This window comes from Cyberlindnera jadinii, assembly GCF_001661405.1.
Source record: "Cyberlindnera jadinii NRRL Y-1542 unplaced genomic scaffold CYBJAscaffold_3, whole genome shotgun sequence".
Taxonomy (NCBI): Eukaryota; Fungi; Ascomycota; class Saccharomycetes; order Phaffomycetales; family Wickerhamomycetaceae; genus Williopsis; species Williopsis jadinii.
In genome coordinates, this window is record NW_017963654.1 from 142,281 (window position 1) to 159,058 (window position 16,778).

The following is a 16,778-nucleotide window of genomic DNA, read 5'->3' on the forward strand; positions in this document are numbered from 1 at the left end:
TTCCACCCTCTTGTGACTCGAGTATTTGTACAGTTGGAACAGTAAAAAGCTGATGACCAGCACTATGGAATTGTAGCAACAGCTTTCAAACAAATACGAATGCCTATTCATGAGCAGTTCACCATGGCAAGTCCAGTATGATTTAAGGCCAAAAAAAAGAAATGCGAAATGCCCCACGTGGGGCTCGAACCCACAACCGTACGATTAAGAGTCGTAAGCGCTACCGATTGCGCCAGCGAGGCGATTTCGAAAACCGAAAAACCCAGTGATTACCACACAGAAACCGAATTGAGGTACAGGAAAGACGATATGAAAAACTGTAGGGGAGCATCACAAGGCATCCACTTCACGCAAAGGAACCCTTGGATAAGCCCGCTTAGGCAATGGTTAACAGTTGTGAAGGTGCCAATTGTATGGTCAACAGTCATCAAGGTGCCAATTGACATAGATAGGACCATCATCGTCTTACACAGATCATATCCCTTTCACAGCGTAACAAGCAGTCAACCGAATGCCGGTGGTATAAACCGTTAACACCTGTAACCGGCTGTGTGACGTAAACCGGAACCATAATAAGTGCGTTACTGTGGATGAAGAGGTGCAAAAAAAATAACGCACAATGCGAAAACGATACACAAAAATTACAGGCACGTTTTTGTTATGAGAAGGCTTTAACAAAGAGCTCTTCAGTCTAGCGATCACAACAGCGAATCGGAGACACACGACACGGTTCCATTGGTCACTTGAATCCGTATTTTGACCTTCTCTGTTTCACTTTGCAGATAGTTTTGAGACGGGGTTGAGTAGCTGGGATGAAGTTTGCGGAGTGAGTGTGGGATGATGGCTCAGCGCTAAAGGGAAAGGACATCTATACTAACGTATCTTATAGAAACCTCTCTGAGAACATGGTATGTACCGTTCCATAGAAGCAGGAGCGACTGTTCGATCACTAACCATCCATCAAAAAAGGTTCCAGAATGGAGGGATAAGTATCTGGATTACAAGGTAAGAATGTTTACATTCCAAAACACATTAGCCGCCGATGTATATGTTTACTAACTATCGAGATCTAACAGGGCGGTAAGAAGCTTATCAAGAAGATTGCTCAGTCACCTTCGTTTTTAGCGAAGAGTCTTCTCTCAACGCCTGGGACGTCCTCTGCTGCTGCTGAGAGACTGAGGGCCTTCACGCTAACACAGAACAACAGATCAACAACGCCAGGTTCATTCGAGTTGCCGCCGGCCGCTGTTGATCCTACGGAATCACTGAACAATGATGATGCAAGCAACGATAGAACTCCACTACTCAGAGCCACAAGCAACCTTGAGCATACGTTGTCATCGACCGGGTCCTTAACAGGTGAGATTCACCAGAGAAAGTCCGCCTCTAATAGGGCCAGTGTACCGGCAACATACAGCGGTGGCTCTGCTGAACTGGTCGAAGGGATATCAATGGATACCATGAATGACACGAGTATTAGTGAATTCACGGAATGGCTTGATAAACAGCTGGCCAAGATTGAAGGATTCTACAAAGAAAGAGAGGATAACATGGTGCAAAGGTTTCTCCTGTTACAGGATCAGATGTTCCACTTAAGAGAAGATAGAATGAAGATGAAGTCCCAAGGAATGCCAAATAAAGACGAATTGATCAAACTTGGTCTCGCTAAGACTACGAAGGAATTGACTAAGTTGAACAAATACGATTTACCAAGTCTTCCCAAGAATCCATTCAAGAAGTACAATGAAGAGGCTGAAATAACCCAACACAAGAGCAGAGACTACGAGCGTCGCAAACATGCTGTACCATACTACGTTGCAAGAAGACAGTTGAAGGCTGCCGTACAGGAACGTTATAGGGAACTAGAACTGCTTAAGTCGTACAGAATGCTAAACCGTACTGGGTTCCGTAAACTTCTCAAGAAATTTGACAAGAGATTGAAGACAAACTTATCAGCTACTTACATGGCTAAGGTCAATGCAAGTCATTTTGCGTCAAGTGATGTCCTTGAGAATATGACTCCAAAAATTGAAGACATGTACAGTATGAATTTCGAAAACGGTAATAGAAAGGTTGCCGTAGAGAAACTTCGTTCCAATCTTCGAGAGGATCATTTCTACTTTACAGTTTTCCTCACAGGATTACTATACGGTATAGCTTTACCATTAAGCATTTATGCACTCTCCTTGGGACTTGAAAAGACAATCTCGAAGGAAATACCAGCGGGAAGGTACATTCTCCAGATATGGGGTGGATTCTTCATGTTGTTACTAATGGCCTCTTTATTTGGTGTTAATTGTATCGTTTGGCACATGTACAAAATTAACTACACTTTCATCTTTGAATTCAACCCAAAAACTGCTTTGAACTACAGAGAGTTCTCTCTATTACCCTCATTATTGTTCTTCTTTTTGAGTATATTTTCGTGGTTCAGCTTTAATGATTTCTGGCCAGAAGTTATACCAGCAAGGTTCTGGCCATGGTTTTTTGTTGGGGTTGCCCTTGTGATTATGTTTCTTCCCTACAACATACTTTTCTTGGAGTCTAGAAAATGGCTACTTATCACTATGTGGAGGCTAATGCTTTCTGGTTTCTACCCTGTTGAGTTTCGAGACTTTTCATTGGGTGACATCTTTTGCAGTTTGACTTATACGATGGGAAACATCTCGTTCTTCTTCTGTATGTATGCCACAAACTGGAAGGGTGCTGTTGAGGGTAATCCTGGATGTGGATCATCAAAATCTCATCTTATGGGATTTTTCTCCACTTTACCACCTATTTGGAGATTTCTACAATGTTATAGACGTTACTCAGACTCTGGAGATTGGTTTCCACATCTTGCAAATATGGGGAAATATTCCATCACTATTGTTTACTACGCAACTCTTAGTATCTATAGAATTCATCTGATACCTAGAGACAGAGCCGTGTTTATATTTTTTGCTTTTGTCAACTCGGTATTCAGTGGCTTATGGGATCTCTTCATGGATTGGTCTTTGATTCAGAACAAAAGCTTGTTGAGGGATGATTTAATATACCCAAAGTGGTATTATTACTTTGCAATGGTTTCCGATATCACTCTAAGATTCCAATGGGTTTTCTACGCTCTGTTCAATCGCCAAGTTCAACAATCAGCTGTTACCAGTTTCTGTATTGGAGTGGCAGAAATTATCAGAAGATGTATATGGCTGTCGATTAGAATGGAGAATGAACATGTCACTAATACACATCTCTACAAAGCAGCCAGAGAAATCCCACTTCCATATGACACAGTTCTTCGCCCAATAAGGGCGACACCAAGGGTATCAGAAGAGAGTGCAGTTACAACCGGATACTCCGTTGCAGAAGGGCCGGCTGACGAGGAACAACAAATTCCAACAACACCTTCTTCAAGAAAGAGCCGTCCAGGAATCTCAGCTGGCGTGCTTAAGAATGTTTCTATGGCTATTGTTAATGCTCATGCTAAGGACTTTCAGCGTAGAAAGTCCAATGTTGACGAAATAGCTGAAAACAGTTCCGAAGAAGATAATAGTGACGATGAGGGCTAAGCATAATACGTCTTCGATTTACATTGACATTATCCACATATTTATAAAATTTCGGACTAGTATCCCTGAACCTTTGCATAATTCGGTGGATAAAGCCTCTTATAGACAAGTTTTGAGATCCATATTGGTAGTACCGATGCAGCTAAAATCACTGTTAACTGCCAGTAGAAAGTACCAGATGCCATAAAACTTAGGTCAAAGTAGTCACCCAATACAGGAACCGATCCAACAAAAATTGCAAACGTAGCAACTTCTGAAAAGATCATGATATTGGTCCAAGTGTGGATTTCTATACCAACCATTGCTAGCTCGTTCAAAACCATCGCAGTGAAACATAATGACACCAATTTTGTAAAGTCATCAGCACTGATACTGGTAAATACTTGTGAGAAAATTTGAATGACACTTCCTTGGTATAAAGAAACAGCAACCCAGACAAAAAACGTCGCATAACTCAATGACTTCCCACTGGTTAGCTCATGGTAAAGCTCTGGGAAGACAAAACAGACCTCTTTCTCAACATCGCAGTCAAACACAAGTGCAAAGACAGGCATCATAGTATAGCATGTAGCATAACCAACCATTAAAAACCCAGTGATCAAGGCAATTGGTTCATAGCTAGAGGTTATGGAGAAGATTGCCTGTGCAACCGAGATTAATAAACCTCTGTGAATAACAAATTGTCCCAATTTTGCAGATCTTTTGTAACTGTTTCTTCCATGCCAAAGTAACAATGTTGTAAGGTGACAGAACTGTGTGATGGAAAAATCAGCAGCCAAAGAGGCCTGCTTACCTTCTTTACCAACGATTCCCACACCTACATCAGCAGATTGGATCATACTGACATCATTACCACCGTCTCCGATGCAGCATACTCTTTTCTTTGTAATTTCTTTGATGAAAACAGCAACATCAGCCTTTTGCTGAGGGGTACAACGACAGGCAATGACACAAGGGAGATGAACAACAATATCAAAAAACTCCTGTCTATAATGTTTCATATACAATCCAAGCGACTCTCCATCAATTAGAAGACATGAGTTCTTATTGATACGGAGATATTCTAATGCATCCATCGCATGCTCAGATCTTGACATACGTGTTATGGTATGCACATATTGACCCCTAGTTATCAATCTTGCACTTACAGAAACACAACGAGCCGTTTCAACCTTGTCACCCGTTAACATCCAAATCTTAATACCTGCATTTCTCAAGATCTCAATGGACGATTTGACATCCTTTTGTAATTTATCTTCGACACCAGTCAGACCAAGAAGTTCCAAGTCACTTTCCAAATATTGCCCAATAACTCTTTGCATTTCTGCGTCTCTATTAGTCATGGATGCTGATGCTTCATCATATTTCTCTTTAAAAGTGTGGTAAAGTTTCTCTGTTAAGGCCTTTCTACCAACCACTAACGTTCTCAGACCCTCCCTTGCCATGTTACTGGTTTCTTCATCCAACCAATCGTTGCTTTGGACAATTTTACTCATGACTGTATCAGCCCCCTTTTCAAGAAACCAATATTCATTCTTCTTTTTGTCGCGTACAATAACACCCATTCTTTTCGTATCAGAGTTGAAAGGGAAGAGCTGGAGAATATCGAACTGTAGGTTTTCGCCAGTGCTTGCACGTACAAGGGTCATGCTATGACGGTCACGTCTGAACAGAGAAAGACCAACATGTTCTGTGAACTTCACAATCGCAATTTCATCCGGTGATGCTGCCTGATATGTGACTTCATCTCCATCCAAAGTAGGCGTGACGTTGTGACAGATCGCCAAAGTTGTTACGAGATCACGTACTCTGTTACCCATATCCCTTCTGTTGGTTACCGGTTTAGAAGGTGTAGAAGCCACATAGTCTGAGACAATGTCCATGGTATCACCAGCGTAGGAAACTGTACCCAAATGTAACTTCTTCAACTCCATATCATTTTGCGTTAATGTACCAGTTTTATCAGAAAGCAAATACTCAATTCTCCCCAAATCCTCAGGAATAGTACTGGTTCTAACGATAGTCTCTTCGATAGAATCATCATGCTCTATCTGATACGCATAAACAGATTTCGCAAGGTCCAAGTTAACTCTCAATGAGACAGGAATGATGGTAGAGAACAAGATCAAGAATCTCATAACGTCTAAGTACCAAGCATCACCGAATCCATTGATAGCGACAAGTCCAAAGGATAAAAGGAAAACACACGAACAAAGAATTTTGGAGAGTCTATTGATCTCCAACTCCAAGAGACCAGTCTTGACACCAGATTTTGTTGTATTCATTGCTTGACGTGTATCAGTTCCCGTATATATAACACACCCGATGGCTGTTCCAGATGCGAGAACTGTGTTTGCCCACATGGTATTGTCAATGGTCAAGCCAGCTTGTTGGTCATCACAATTTAGTTTTCCAACAAAGCTATGGATAGATTTATCTGGGGCACCAGCAGTAATCATGACATGATCCAACTCTTCGAGTGCCAAGTTCTGTGTTAACGGACATGCAATTCTCAGCTTCCAATCAGTCTCACCGTCCAATTGATCCGTCTTGATAAAGCTCTCCCCGGTAGATTCGCTAGATTGTAGGAGAATCATATCAGCGGGTATTCTAGTGTCCTTATGGACTTTGACCAAATCACCAACTTCCAAGTTCTTCGAAGGAACCAACTTAGGTCTACCGATAACCTCATAAAGCTCGCTATTGGCCTCCATATCCCTTCTTCTTCTGTGGATGTCGTCCATGGCCTCTTTACTCATAGTCACCACAAGGACAAACGCCAAAGGCACCACGTATGTCGAGAGATAGCCGATTCTCAGGGCAGGAATTGCCTGTGATAATGCCACAAGGAGGAAGTAGAGGTTGAAGAAGAACTTGAACTGCTCGTACAGAATCAGCGGGATAAACGTCACTGGGTTGTATTTCGCATTGGAAATGGCATTCGAGGGATATTTTGACCCACCCACACCAGGGTACACGGTACGATCAACGTGCTGTTCAGTCAGCAGCACACTCGAAGGGCTCTTAGAGGCCTTGTAGATCCTTAGAGCGTTCAGAGCCTTCGTCAAGAAGCTGCCGCCCTGTGAGAAGGAGCGTTGCGGTGTATTTGCCCCGGACACAATCAGTGGGGCATTATCACCAAGCGCTTCGTCAAACGAGTCCTTCCTCTGAATATTCGAGTTCATATTCTGTAGCGGTATGCTGTTGGAGCCTGGGAGGTTGATATCCGATGACCTTGAAACGTTTGATCGGCTATCAGTGAAAGGGTTCGATTCCAAGTTGGCCAACGCAGCGTCAAGCGAATCGTCAAACTGTTGATCAAAGGAAGAGACGCTGCTGTTCCGTGTATTATGATCACTTGTGTGCAGCGGCATTTAACACCTGAAGGAGAAGGGTGAAATCAACGTATGGCGTAGAATTCTGGCCTCTCCCTTTGAGATTTGAGTGCGCTGTGGGTTGTTGTTGTTGTGAGCCTGTTTTATCGTTTTCTCCGGTTGTTTGTTTACCCTTTCTGGTGTTTTTCTAACTCCAACACAGCGTTACAGCCCCGATTACAACAACGCCTTTCTACAAAGACAATTGTCTCCACTATCGAATGATATCGTCTACATCAGTTCCACGACGGAGGTGGTTGTGATTGAAAACTTTTTGATCTTTTGTGCTTAAATTAAAATACAGGATTGTGTTCTAACTTATTTCTTAGACTTCTTAGCAGCCTTCTTCTCAGCAGCCTTCTCCTTCTCGGCTTGCTCCTTCAAGACTCTCTTAACGATCTTTTGTTCCTCAATCAAGAAAGCTCTGACGATTCTCTCCTTGACACAGTTGGCACATCTGGAACCACCGTAGGCACGGGAGACGGTCTTGTGGGTCTTAGAGACTTGAGCGTACTCTCTTGGTCTCAAGGAGGAGATACCTGGCAAAGCGACACCACAGTCACCACATTTTGGTCTGGTGCCGGTCTTCTTGACGTGTTGAGCACGCAAGACACCACCTGGGGTCTTAACAACTTTGATCTTGTTGGAACGAGAGTTGTCTATAAAAGGGAGGAGTTAGTATGAACTATTCGACAAAATAGTCTTCACCATTCGATGAGTAGAGAGTGGGAAACATGGATATGATGTGTGACAGAGACACTATGCGCCTTGGAAGCGTTGTATTGGTCTCTCTACGTTGCTCTTCTTCACCCTCATCTTCTGTTCTTCCTCAAAGTGTCCTCTGCAAAAGTGCTAAAACCATTTGGCTCAACGAGTCAATGTGATAACAAACATTCAATTGTTTGAACTGTGAAGGCTAACGAATCTTTCCGTGGTGAGCTGTGCTTCTCTCTTCTGGGCCCCAACGCTCTTTGGTGAAATAAAATTTGATAGAAAGTCTAACGGTATGCTCTTCACACACATTTATGCCATCTCTCTTCTCCTGGTGATTGTGTATCAAGGTTCGTACGTACATGGGTTTCTTCTTCTGTAAGTAACTCTTTGAGCCATCTTTGCTTTCGTTGTCTCTCCTCTAACAGTTCAACACTCTGTATATTTACTAGCAGTGTTTAATTTTCATCAACAGAGTGGTGATGCGAAAGCTTTTTTTCAGTGGTGTGCGGGTGCACGGACCGCCGCATTTGGGATGAAGTGACAGCCCTAGTGAAAGTCACGTGGAAATAATGATCGATTTTCAACGAGAGCCCTAATGGGAAATTATGTGTGGCCATGTACGACGAACAATGCAACACACCGCACTAATACTAATGAGATAACAATTAACAGTTACAGGTCTACATTTCAGGACTGTTTTTGAATAATCTGGCGCTATTCGTGTGCTGTATAGATGAACTTATATACACAACTTGTTTAGTTTTCAACAGCAATAGCCTCGATTTCAACATCGACACCCAATGGCAAGGCCTTAACAGCGACACAAGATCTAGCTGGCTCGTGGGTGTTGAAGTGTTTAGCGTAGACAACGTTGAAAGCAGCAAAGTCATTCATGTCAGCGAGGAAGACATTGATCTTGACAGTCTTGTCAAGACCAGAACCAGCAGCCTCCAAGATGGACTTGACGTTTTGAATACATTGTTCAGCTCTGTCAGAGATGGTGCCCTCAACTGGCTTTCCTTCAGGAGTGTATGGAATTTGACCAGAGACGTAAATAAAGTCTTGTTTTGACCATTGTGTTAGTACGTACTGTATGTAGATACTGAGGGATTGTGGAGCTGGAGGAGAAGAGGAAATCAGAATTGACCTTGTAGTATCAATTACGCCCTCCACATAGTCCTGTATCGGTTCACTTACTGTTAGCCTTGATTGCTTGGGAGTAGGAAGCAGCAGCTGGTGGAGCGTTCTTGGTAGCAATCTAGGTGGGATTGTTAATTCAATTCGTTGTTGATTGGCACTGCATGGGGAAGTCCATCCAGTCTAATCCGCATGAAATGGGGAAGGTTGGATTGGGTATCAACGAATCATACGCTGAAGGCGTATCAAACTTACTGGAGTGATAGTGGACATGTTTCTAGCAGCGAAAGTCAATGCTCTGGATTGGAATCTTGTGGCACGGGCAGCTGTTTGAATGAAAGACATTGGGAGATACACAGACTAATTTAAGGAGACAAGAACCAGAAAGTTATGATTTTTTCAATTCAAAAGGGGAAAAGCCACGCGACGCGCAGCCTTTATATATATCTCTTCAATATCCGTCCCAGGCTTCTAACAGTGTCGGTGTGCCCACCGCAGTACATCTTAGAAGCGAGAACCGGGTCAAATTGTAGGGAGGAGTCATACCGGAGCCAGACTCCTTTCCAGGTTACAGACGGGAGGAGTAATATGTACTGATTGTATATGGACAAAGATCCTATAGAGGACACCCTTTTTTCTATGTACACGGGATATATATACAGTTTATCGTGGCTTCACTTGTTCACGCCGGCACCTTCCTCGGCCGTTACAGTGACACCACTGAGAGGTTGAATAGCTTCATACTGCTTCCTGAGTTCTTGCTGGTACTCATGCTCCTTTTGGTTAGCAACAAGCTTCTTCTTCATGGCTTTCTCCTGCATTCTCTGCGCATCTTTGATAGGACCTTGGTGTAGTGCCTAGTATCTCTTGTTAGTACCAACATGGCACACGCAGTGTTCGACATTCCATACCTCTTGTTCCTCTCTTTGCACCTTGTGCACCCAAATCACAGTGACCGTTGACACCACGATAGAGGCAGCCAGTGTGATCTTACTAGCAGTGGACATGATGTATCTCGAGCACCGTCCTAGAGTGATATGGCGGATAGCAGGAGACTAAGCGAAAAAAGTGCTACTGAGGGCCTTAGCGGTCTTTGTAAATTTCGGTGTTCCCGCTTGTTGGTAGGGACACTAGCACCTCTCCCTCCCTACAGAGAAGTGCCATAGAGCCATTCTTCTCTCTCCGTGTACCACTGCAAGCTCAGAGCTTTCCACCTCCTACACACGCAACCGTCTAATGTCCAAGACCAATGGCCTGGGCAGGGCTACGCCACGCACCACAGAAACACATCAGTCGAGAGTAAGTGCCTTTTTCTTCGTTTCTCCACCAGCGCACGGTAACGATTCTCATATGCAGTGCTCTGTCTAACGAGCCAACGGGCGGAGGCGTGCGCGAGAGGATTCCTCTCCAGCGCTAAATTTTCCCCTAGGGCCTCTGGGTGAGTTTTGCAAGGGAAACAGCGAAAGGAACCGCAGCCACAGGCCCACGGGCAGCCCGTGATCCTGGATTTCGCGGGCACGTTGAAGAGAAGGCCGCCGGCAGGGGAGAAAACGTGTGCGGTTTCTGTCAGGAAGAGACATTATTAGCGAAGCCGTAATTATACGTCGAGAAACAAACACTTGAGCCGAGAACAGCAACGTCACCTGGAGCTCATACACGGAGCAACAGTCTGTGCAGTACCGGGCTCCTCAGCACCAATCGCTATTCCCCCAGTCGTTCGTAGGCTCTGAGCTGACCAAACTCGTGTAGAGCAAGCGTGTGCTGTTTGCAGCGGTGTACGTAGATCCTCCCATCATCGCTTTTTCGGGCCCAGCTCTCGAAAATTAATCCAGTGCGGTGGTGGTGGTGCCTGCTTCAAACCCTACAGCATTAGGCAAAAACAGAAAACAACATAGACACACACGCTTTCAAGGGAGACTTGTCGTCGTGAGCATTCGAGAACCGTGGATTGAGCCAGCATATCGCATTGGACTCTTATTGACACTTCACTGGTGCAGACTATATCCACATACTGCTACGCTAGAGACGTCTTGCGTTTCTTCATTCTGGAATCAACCCCCTTGGACATATCATTATTCTCAGGACTCAAAGAACTGCGGTATGCAGGTAAGTGACTTCGTTTCTTCGCCCATGGTGTGCTTTTACTGCTTGGAGTAAAGTATACTTGTCTGCTTGTTGTCAAGTTTGCGGTTGGGACTCCTTCGAAACTCCGTCCCCTTCCCCATCCCTTGTCGTTTGCCTTCCCACTTTGACTAACAGCTTTGTCCCCCTTCTACAGAGTCATCAAACACGGCTTGAAAACGATTCAAGCCAGCCCATAATAATACCAGGCCATGAGGTTCTCATCAACAGCGGTGGACATAACGTCGCAGCAGCTAACAGCAGCACGGTGTTTGTCTCTGATTCGTACCAGACTGCCCAGTCCATGGAGTACCCGTTCTCATCATCAGTCAACTCAACGAGTTCACAGCAGATGGCGAATTCATATGGCCATCATCAGTTTATGACGGGCAGCAGCTTGCGAAACCAGACACCGTTCAATGCTTCACCTAATGTAACTTACTCACCAAGGGCGGATCCGCCTTCGATGACACAGCACAGGCCTTCGTTCACCAGCTCAAACTCGCGTCCCAGCTTGCTCACTACAAAGCTGTCGTCACAAGCCAGTGTAACGCAATTACCGCCAGTGTCTCAGCAACAGTATGAACAACAGCAGCAGCAATCTGGGAATTCCTTCAGAGCCTCTTTCAGAGACACTCCCTCGTCTTTTCAGACATTCCAGTCATCATTGCCACAGCGTTCCGCCAACATCAACATTGAGCACCCATCAACTTCTGCTCACTTTAATCAATCCACAGGGGCGGCAAGTTCGTTCACTCCATTCCATAACACCCCAAGTGTCGTGTCAACCTCGTACTCATCGGCGTCCAATTCTGTGCCGACACACTTCACCCAACCATCCTCGTTCTCGTTTAACCAGAGGCCCCAACTGGGAACAAGCACAACAGCCCTACACAATGAACATCACACGGACAGAACACCAGCGCGCTCTGTATCTTCACAAACCACGCGTGGGTTTGATACCTCAGAAACGCCTAGGGCCCCGCAGGTGGAGAGATTTCCAAGGGACATTGATGTTGATACTGAAGATCAACAGTCATTACAGTACGCGGAGCCTCTTATCTCATCAACGCTCTCAGAATCATCATTTGTGGAGCATCTGGACATTGTGAATCACCCGACAGGCGACTTACTCCTCATGCTGGCGGCGTTATTGCAAAAGATCATTGAGGCTAATGATACACTTCATCCTCATCACTACCACCATGCTTCTCAGATGCACCCTACAAACAAGTATACAGGCAATGTGCTCGCGTTTCACGGGAGAAATGTCCCAGCTATTAGCATCCACGCCTACTTGACAAGGATTTTGAAGTATTGTCCGGTCACCAACGAAGTGTTTTTAACATTATTGGTTTATTTCGACAGGATTGCCAAAAGGGCAAACGCTGGTGATTCAGAAGACGTTCAAGTAGAAGGTAGAGAGGAACAACTCTTTGTGATGGATAGTTATAACATCCATCGGTTGATCATCGCTGGAATAACCGTGGCTTCCAAGTTTTTCAGTGATATTTTCTACAAGAACTCAAGATATGCTCGAGTTGGAGGATTACCATTGGATGAGCTGAACCACCTTGAGCTTCAGTTCCTTTTGTTGACAGATTTCAGATTGTTGATCCCTATCGAAGAGCTACAGAAATATGCGGATTTGTTGTTGAAGTTTTGGAACCGTGAACAGTCTAAGAAGGAGTCATCAGACGAGAAGCAGCAGCAGCAGCAGCAGCAGCAACAGCAGCAGCAACAACAACAACAACAACAACAGGCCTAATACGATCAGAACACTATCTTTGACCATGCTGGCATGTCATTTCTGTGCAACTCGGTTTAGAATGAGCAGTGAGTTTAATCAACCAACCCAATGCGTCCCGGTGTGTGTGTAACAACGTGATGAGATCCGTCACTCCTCCTCAATACCCTCATAGAATGCACAGTAACAAGGCTTTTATTTACACACCATAGCACGTTTAAAGGAACCTCTCTTTTATTAAAGATAAAAACAACAAACATAAAATCATATTATAAGCGCGTGAATCACCACGCCGTATACACTCTTCCGGAAACTGAAACATAAACTTTCCCGTTTAAAGGGTAAACAGGTGTAATCCCATACGCAAGTAATGCAAAATTTACCACCTTTTTAATGTTCTTAACGCAATCTTCTAGCTTCACGCTCAGACTCCATCAAGGACAAGATGTCGTTCTCTCTGACTGGGCCCTTGACGTTTCTGACAATGGTTCTGGAGGAGTCATCCAAGAACTCAACTCTGACTTGGGTGACACCACCACGGGAACCGGTTCTACCGAGAACCTTCTTAACTCTAGCAAGGGTAACTGGGGTCTTAGTGTCCATCTTGTGCTGTAATATGTAGTGATAGTTGTGAGTTGACTCCCGTAGCCGCTGTGAAAGCTTTTTTTTCCGGTGAAAAATTTTGATCTTTTGCGACGTTTGGTGGAAATAACACCCGGACACCAGATGTGCGCCTAACACATACAACAGTACCGCTTTGGAGCTCTGTCACATATGAACGTTACCAACTTTTGATGGTGTCTATTCTACGGTAATGGTTCAAGTCTATGTACATAGTACCAAACTCTATATGTAGTATTAAGCCATATGCTTGAGCTGATGTTAAACACGGCAGTTTGAAATCTCGGTCACCATTATATCAGATGCACCAAGCTCTTTGAGCTTGTCCATGATCTCACCCTTACCCTTTCTCTGGATCATGGAGGAGACGGCGACCCAGCCATCGTCATCAATTGGTGACACAGTTGGGGCACGACGACCTGGTGTGAGTTCGAGAAGTTGATCCAAGTGGTCTCTTGGTGCGTTGTAGGTACACAACACGAATTTTTGGGCCGTAAGAACACCTTCGATTCTTCCAGTGATCTTCTTCACCAACTCAGGGTAGGCAGTTTCCTTGGATTGAATCAAGTAAGCTGACGTGGTCAGGACTGTGTCAATGTCCACCAAACCGGCAGCTCTCATGGTTTCACCAGACTCGACCAAGTCAACAATGGCATCTGCAACACCAAGAGCACAAGATGCTTCGACTGAGCCACCAACGTATTTGATGGTTGTCTTGAGTGGAGCACCCGGTGGGACACCCTCGAGCTTCTCAAAGTATTCTGTGGTGAGCTTTGTGAACGAAGAAACGATGGTCTTACCAACCAACTGCTTTGTATCCTTGATGGAACCGTTCACTGGGACTTGAACTTGCAATCTACACTTACCAAAATTGAGGTCCAATGGCAATTCAACGTCCACACCAGACTCCTTAACCTGGTCAACACCAGTAATACCCAAGTCACAACGACCTTCTGCCACAAAGGTTGGGATATCAGCAGCAGGAAGGAAGATAAGTGCGATTGGAAGGTTTGTAGAGAGAGCGATATCCAATCTGTTGTGTCTGTGGAACTCAACGTCTGAGCCCTTGAGTAATTGAATTGCCTTCTCATAAAGACGCCCCTCTATAGTGTTGATCTTTTGTTAGTACGATAAAATTCTTGCCAGCATCACATGGCCTTCCAAGAAAGAAAGTGAGCACATGGGGAGGGAGCCAGAGCCCAGTATGAAAACCATATTTTGCATTCCAGATACTAACTCTTAGGGACAGCAAACAGTAATCTGTCTTCCAAGTGATTCACTAAATCCATCGTTCAAAAAAACAGTCTAGGCAGCTATAGCTTGAACTTTTATTGAGCGTAATCTCGCAATGTTGATTATAATGGAAGAGTTTCAATTCTGCGTTTGTAGTCGTCGTCGCATCGACAACAGTGCCCGCCAAAAAAAAAAAAAAAAACTCTGACTCAGCGTAGTGGGCGGACCGAAACATCACGATTACATAATCGATTATTTAATGTACCGTCGGATTATGTACATTTACCTACGGAGCAGGCCCACTTCACAGAAATTGCGTCAACAAGCGGATTTTTGTGTCAATTTGGTGTTTGAATGTTTACATTTCAAAAACAAAGCTTTAGTGCTCGTTATTTATAGAATGACGCTTGTCGCTCGAAATATTCTTGTAAACATTGTGAAGCACCACGTGATCATACAGTAATCGTCATCAGTGACACGTATCACGTTTGTATATCTAATTTAGGGAAAACATTATGTACATGATTTGTTATGCTTTGTTGAGTTTATGCTTCAAGACATTTAGGAGTGTTCCCATTATGAAAATCCTCCCATCTATTGAAGACAGGTGCACTTTATCCAAGGACATATCTACATAATGCTCCTGGAGATAGTCTAACTGTAGCAGCTTTGAGGTCAAGTACCCAGTGATTTGCGAAACGATAACACCACAGTCACTTCCGTTGAGTTGTTGTGGAGTGGACATAAGACGGACATGGAACTTTGTTCCATCGTTCAAGTAATCCTCCACTTTACTGATAACATCCCTAGCCTCTCTTTCGTTTGCTTGCTCCATCGAATCGTAGACCATGGCAACTTTGTCCAACATGCTAATGACAACCAAGGACCAATGAGAGCCTGCACAGACAGCTTCAACGTCATCGTTATCATTGACAGGCAGAAACAGGAATTTCCCTTTCTCCAGAGGCGGAATTACCCCCCTCAATTGCTGTGGCTCGGGCGTCTGAGCAAGGAGGTAAACCATCGAGGGTCTCACCAGTTGTATGGCGCTCGACACGAGCTTGTCGTATTTTGATAACTGATATCTCTCTAGATATTCATATACGAACGAGATGTCATTGTCGTTGAACCACTCGTCATCTTTGAGATTGACCAAGTCCTCGCCATATATTGAGACATCGAAGAACTGTAAGATCTTATCGTCCAACCGCTTCTTTCCCGAAACTGAGATGATCTCAGCGTATAAATTGTTCAATACTTTCACGCTCTTAGCATCAGACGCCACATTGTCAAAGGAGTAATGCGTATTTTTATCCTTCTTCGAGCCCTTTATGCCCTTCTGTGCTTTCTTCTCCCTTTTCCTTTCAAGCTTCCGCTGATGCTTCGATAGAGCCTTGCTCTTAGGAGGCAGCTTATTCTTTACCTCTTCACTTTCAACGTTACGCATACTGAAACCGCCATCTCTTTGGTGGTTGAGAGCCACGTCTGATTCATCTGCATACATGCTCTCATTCTCAGCATCATCCGCCTCAACAGTGTAAGAGTCATAGTAACTCTTTGGTGTCTTTTCATCTTGATGTTCACTCCAGTCGAACTGATCAAAGCCATCCGTCGTAACCTCGTCGTTGTTCTCAGACTCGTCAAAGCACCCGTTCTTCGCTATACAGTACCCCTTGTATTCATTATACACGACTCTCAGCATAGTCGGGCCTCCCACACAGTTGCTATATGAACTCTTTGAATGAATCTGTGCCTTATAGTTCTCCCTGCACCGATTCTCAAACCTTGATGCCCATCGAACGGTAAAAAAGTCTTGGTAGGTACACAGTGGGAATACGGTGGGCACACGGTGGGCACGCAGTAGCCCCCTGGCTCATGACCCAGTGCCTGGGTAGCAGACACACCAGTCCAACTGCAGGCACGGGCGCTCCAGCGATTACTGCCCAGCGGGATGACGTGCGCAAAGGTCAAGCCGCCACACTGTGCGGACAACGAGGAGGCAAGCGTAGCTAAATCATCGTTCTGTCACACGTGAACTTTAACAACTGTGAAAGGATCTTCTCCCCGATCCGGTAATTACACCGTCGTTCTACTTGCGTTTTAGCATTGTGGCTAGTGAATAATGATCCGTGTTCCCTAGAGAGGATTTCCTTATCAGGCACAAGGCCCAGAAGAACGTCTCGAGTCTCGACACAGCACACAGACTGATTGTGGCGAATGACGTGGAGTTGGATCTCCAAAAAGTGTGGCGCTTGCCGTACGGGCAATTGGCAAAGCCTATCC

General features: G+C 44.6%; 7 protein-coding genes and 1 non-coding gene across 8 annotated transcripts; 2 read left to right on the plus strand and 6 right to left on the minus strand.

Annotated features, from left to right (window-relative positions):
* Nucleotides 1-169: 169 nt before the first annotated feature.
* On the minus strand, nt 170-242 carry CYBJADRAFT_t62. Its single transcript has one exon. It is a non-coding gene; the product is annotated as a tRNA-Lys (tRNA).
* Nucleotides 243-404: 162 nt separating this feature from the next.
* SYG1 (Syg1p) lies at nt 405-1,553 on the plus strand (the record flags this gene model as incomplete). Its single annotated transcript, XM_020217482.1, has 4 exons — nt 405-826; nt 890-908; nt 970-1,005; nt 1,077-1,553. Coding segments are annotated over exons 1-4 (546 nt in total), but the record flags the coding sequence as incomplete, so codon positions are not given.
* Nucleotides 1,554-3,350: 1,797 nt separating this feature from the next.
* On the minus strand, nt 3,351-7,090 carry NEO1 (aminophospholipid-translocating P4-type ATPase NEO1). The gene has a single exon (XM_020214483.1). The coding sequence runs from the start codon at nt 6,920-6,922 to the stop codon at nt 3,605-3,607; it is 3,318 nt and encodes a 1,105-aa protein (XP_020071674.1). The 5' UTR covers nt 6,923-7,090; the 3' UTR covers nt 3,351-3,604.
* Nucleotides 7,091-7,240: 150 nt separating this feature from the next.
* Nucleotides 7,241-8,032, minus strand: CYBJADRAFT_176779 (60S ribosomal protein eL34; the record flags this gene model as incomplete). Its single annotated transcript, XM_020216816.1, has 2 exons — nt 7,241-7,581; nt 7,996-8,032. The coding sequence occupies 2 exons, from the start codon at nt 8,030-8,032 to the stop codon at nt 7,241-7,243; spliced, it is 378 nt and encodes a 125-aa protein (XP_020071675.1).
* Nucleotides 8,033-8,392: 360 nt separating this feature from the next.
* CYBJADRAFT_171651 (isoleucine biosynthesis protein MMF1) lies at nt 8,393-9,780 on the minus strand (the record flags this gene model as incomplete). The annotated part of the gene is made up of 5 exons (XM_020216244.1): nt 8,393-8,697; nt 8,834-8,894; nt 9,029-9,083; nt 9,452-9,630; nt 9,685-9,780. 5 exons carry the CDS (start codon nt 9,778-9,780, stop codon nt 8,393-8,395), a joined length of 696 nt encoding a protein of 231 aa, XP_020071676.1.
* Nucleotides 9,781-10,646: 866 nt separating this feature from the next.
* On the plus strand, nt 10,647-12,892 carry CYBJADRAFT_166435 (PHO85 cyclin family protein). The gene is made up of 2 exons (XM_020214484.1): nt 10,647-10,879; nt 11,052-12,892. Exons 1-2 carry the CDS (start codon nt 10,874-10,876, stop codon nt 12,660-12,662), a joined length of 1,617 nt encoding a protein of 538 aa, XP_020071677.1. The 5' UTR covers nt 10,647-10,873; the 3' UTR covers nt 12,663-12,892.
* A 148-nt stretch (nt 12,893-13,040) lies between these two features.
* Nucleotides 13,041-14,655, minus strand: HIS1 (ATP phosphoribosyltransferase; the record flags this gene model as incomplete). Its single annotated transcript, XM_020217319.1, has 3 exons — nt 14,500-14,655; nt 13,554-14,365; nt 13,041-13,250 (listed from the first exon to the last, which is right to left on the minus strand). The coding sequence occupies exons 1-3, from the start codon at nt 14,549-14,551 to the stop codon at nt 13,041-13,043; spliced, it is 1,074 nt and encodes a 357-aa protein (XP_020071678.1). The 5' UTR covers nt 14,552-14,655.
* A 225-nt stretch (nt 14,656-14,880) lies between these two features.
* CYBJADRAFT_166436 (cysteine proteinase) lies at nt 14,881-16,568 on the minus strand. Its single transcript, XM_020214485.1, has one exon. The coding sequence runs from the start codon at nt 16,195-16,197 to the stop codon at nt 15,025-15,027; it is 1,173 nt and encodes a 390-aa protein (XP_020071679.1). The 5' UTR covers nt 16,198-16,568; the 3' UTR covers nt 14,881-15,024.
* Between the last annotated feature and the right edge of the window lie 210 nt (nt 16,569-16,778).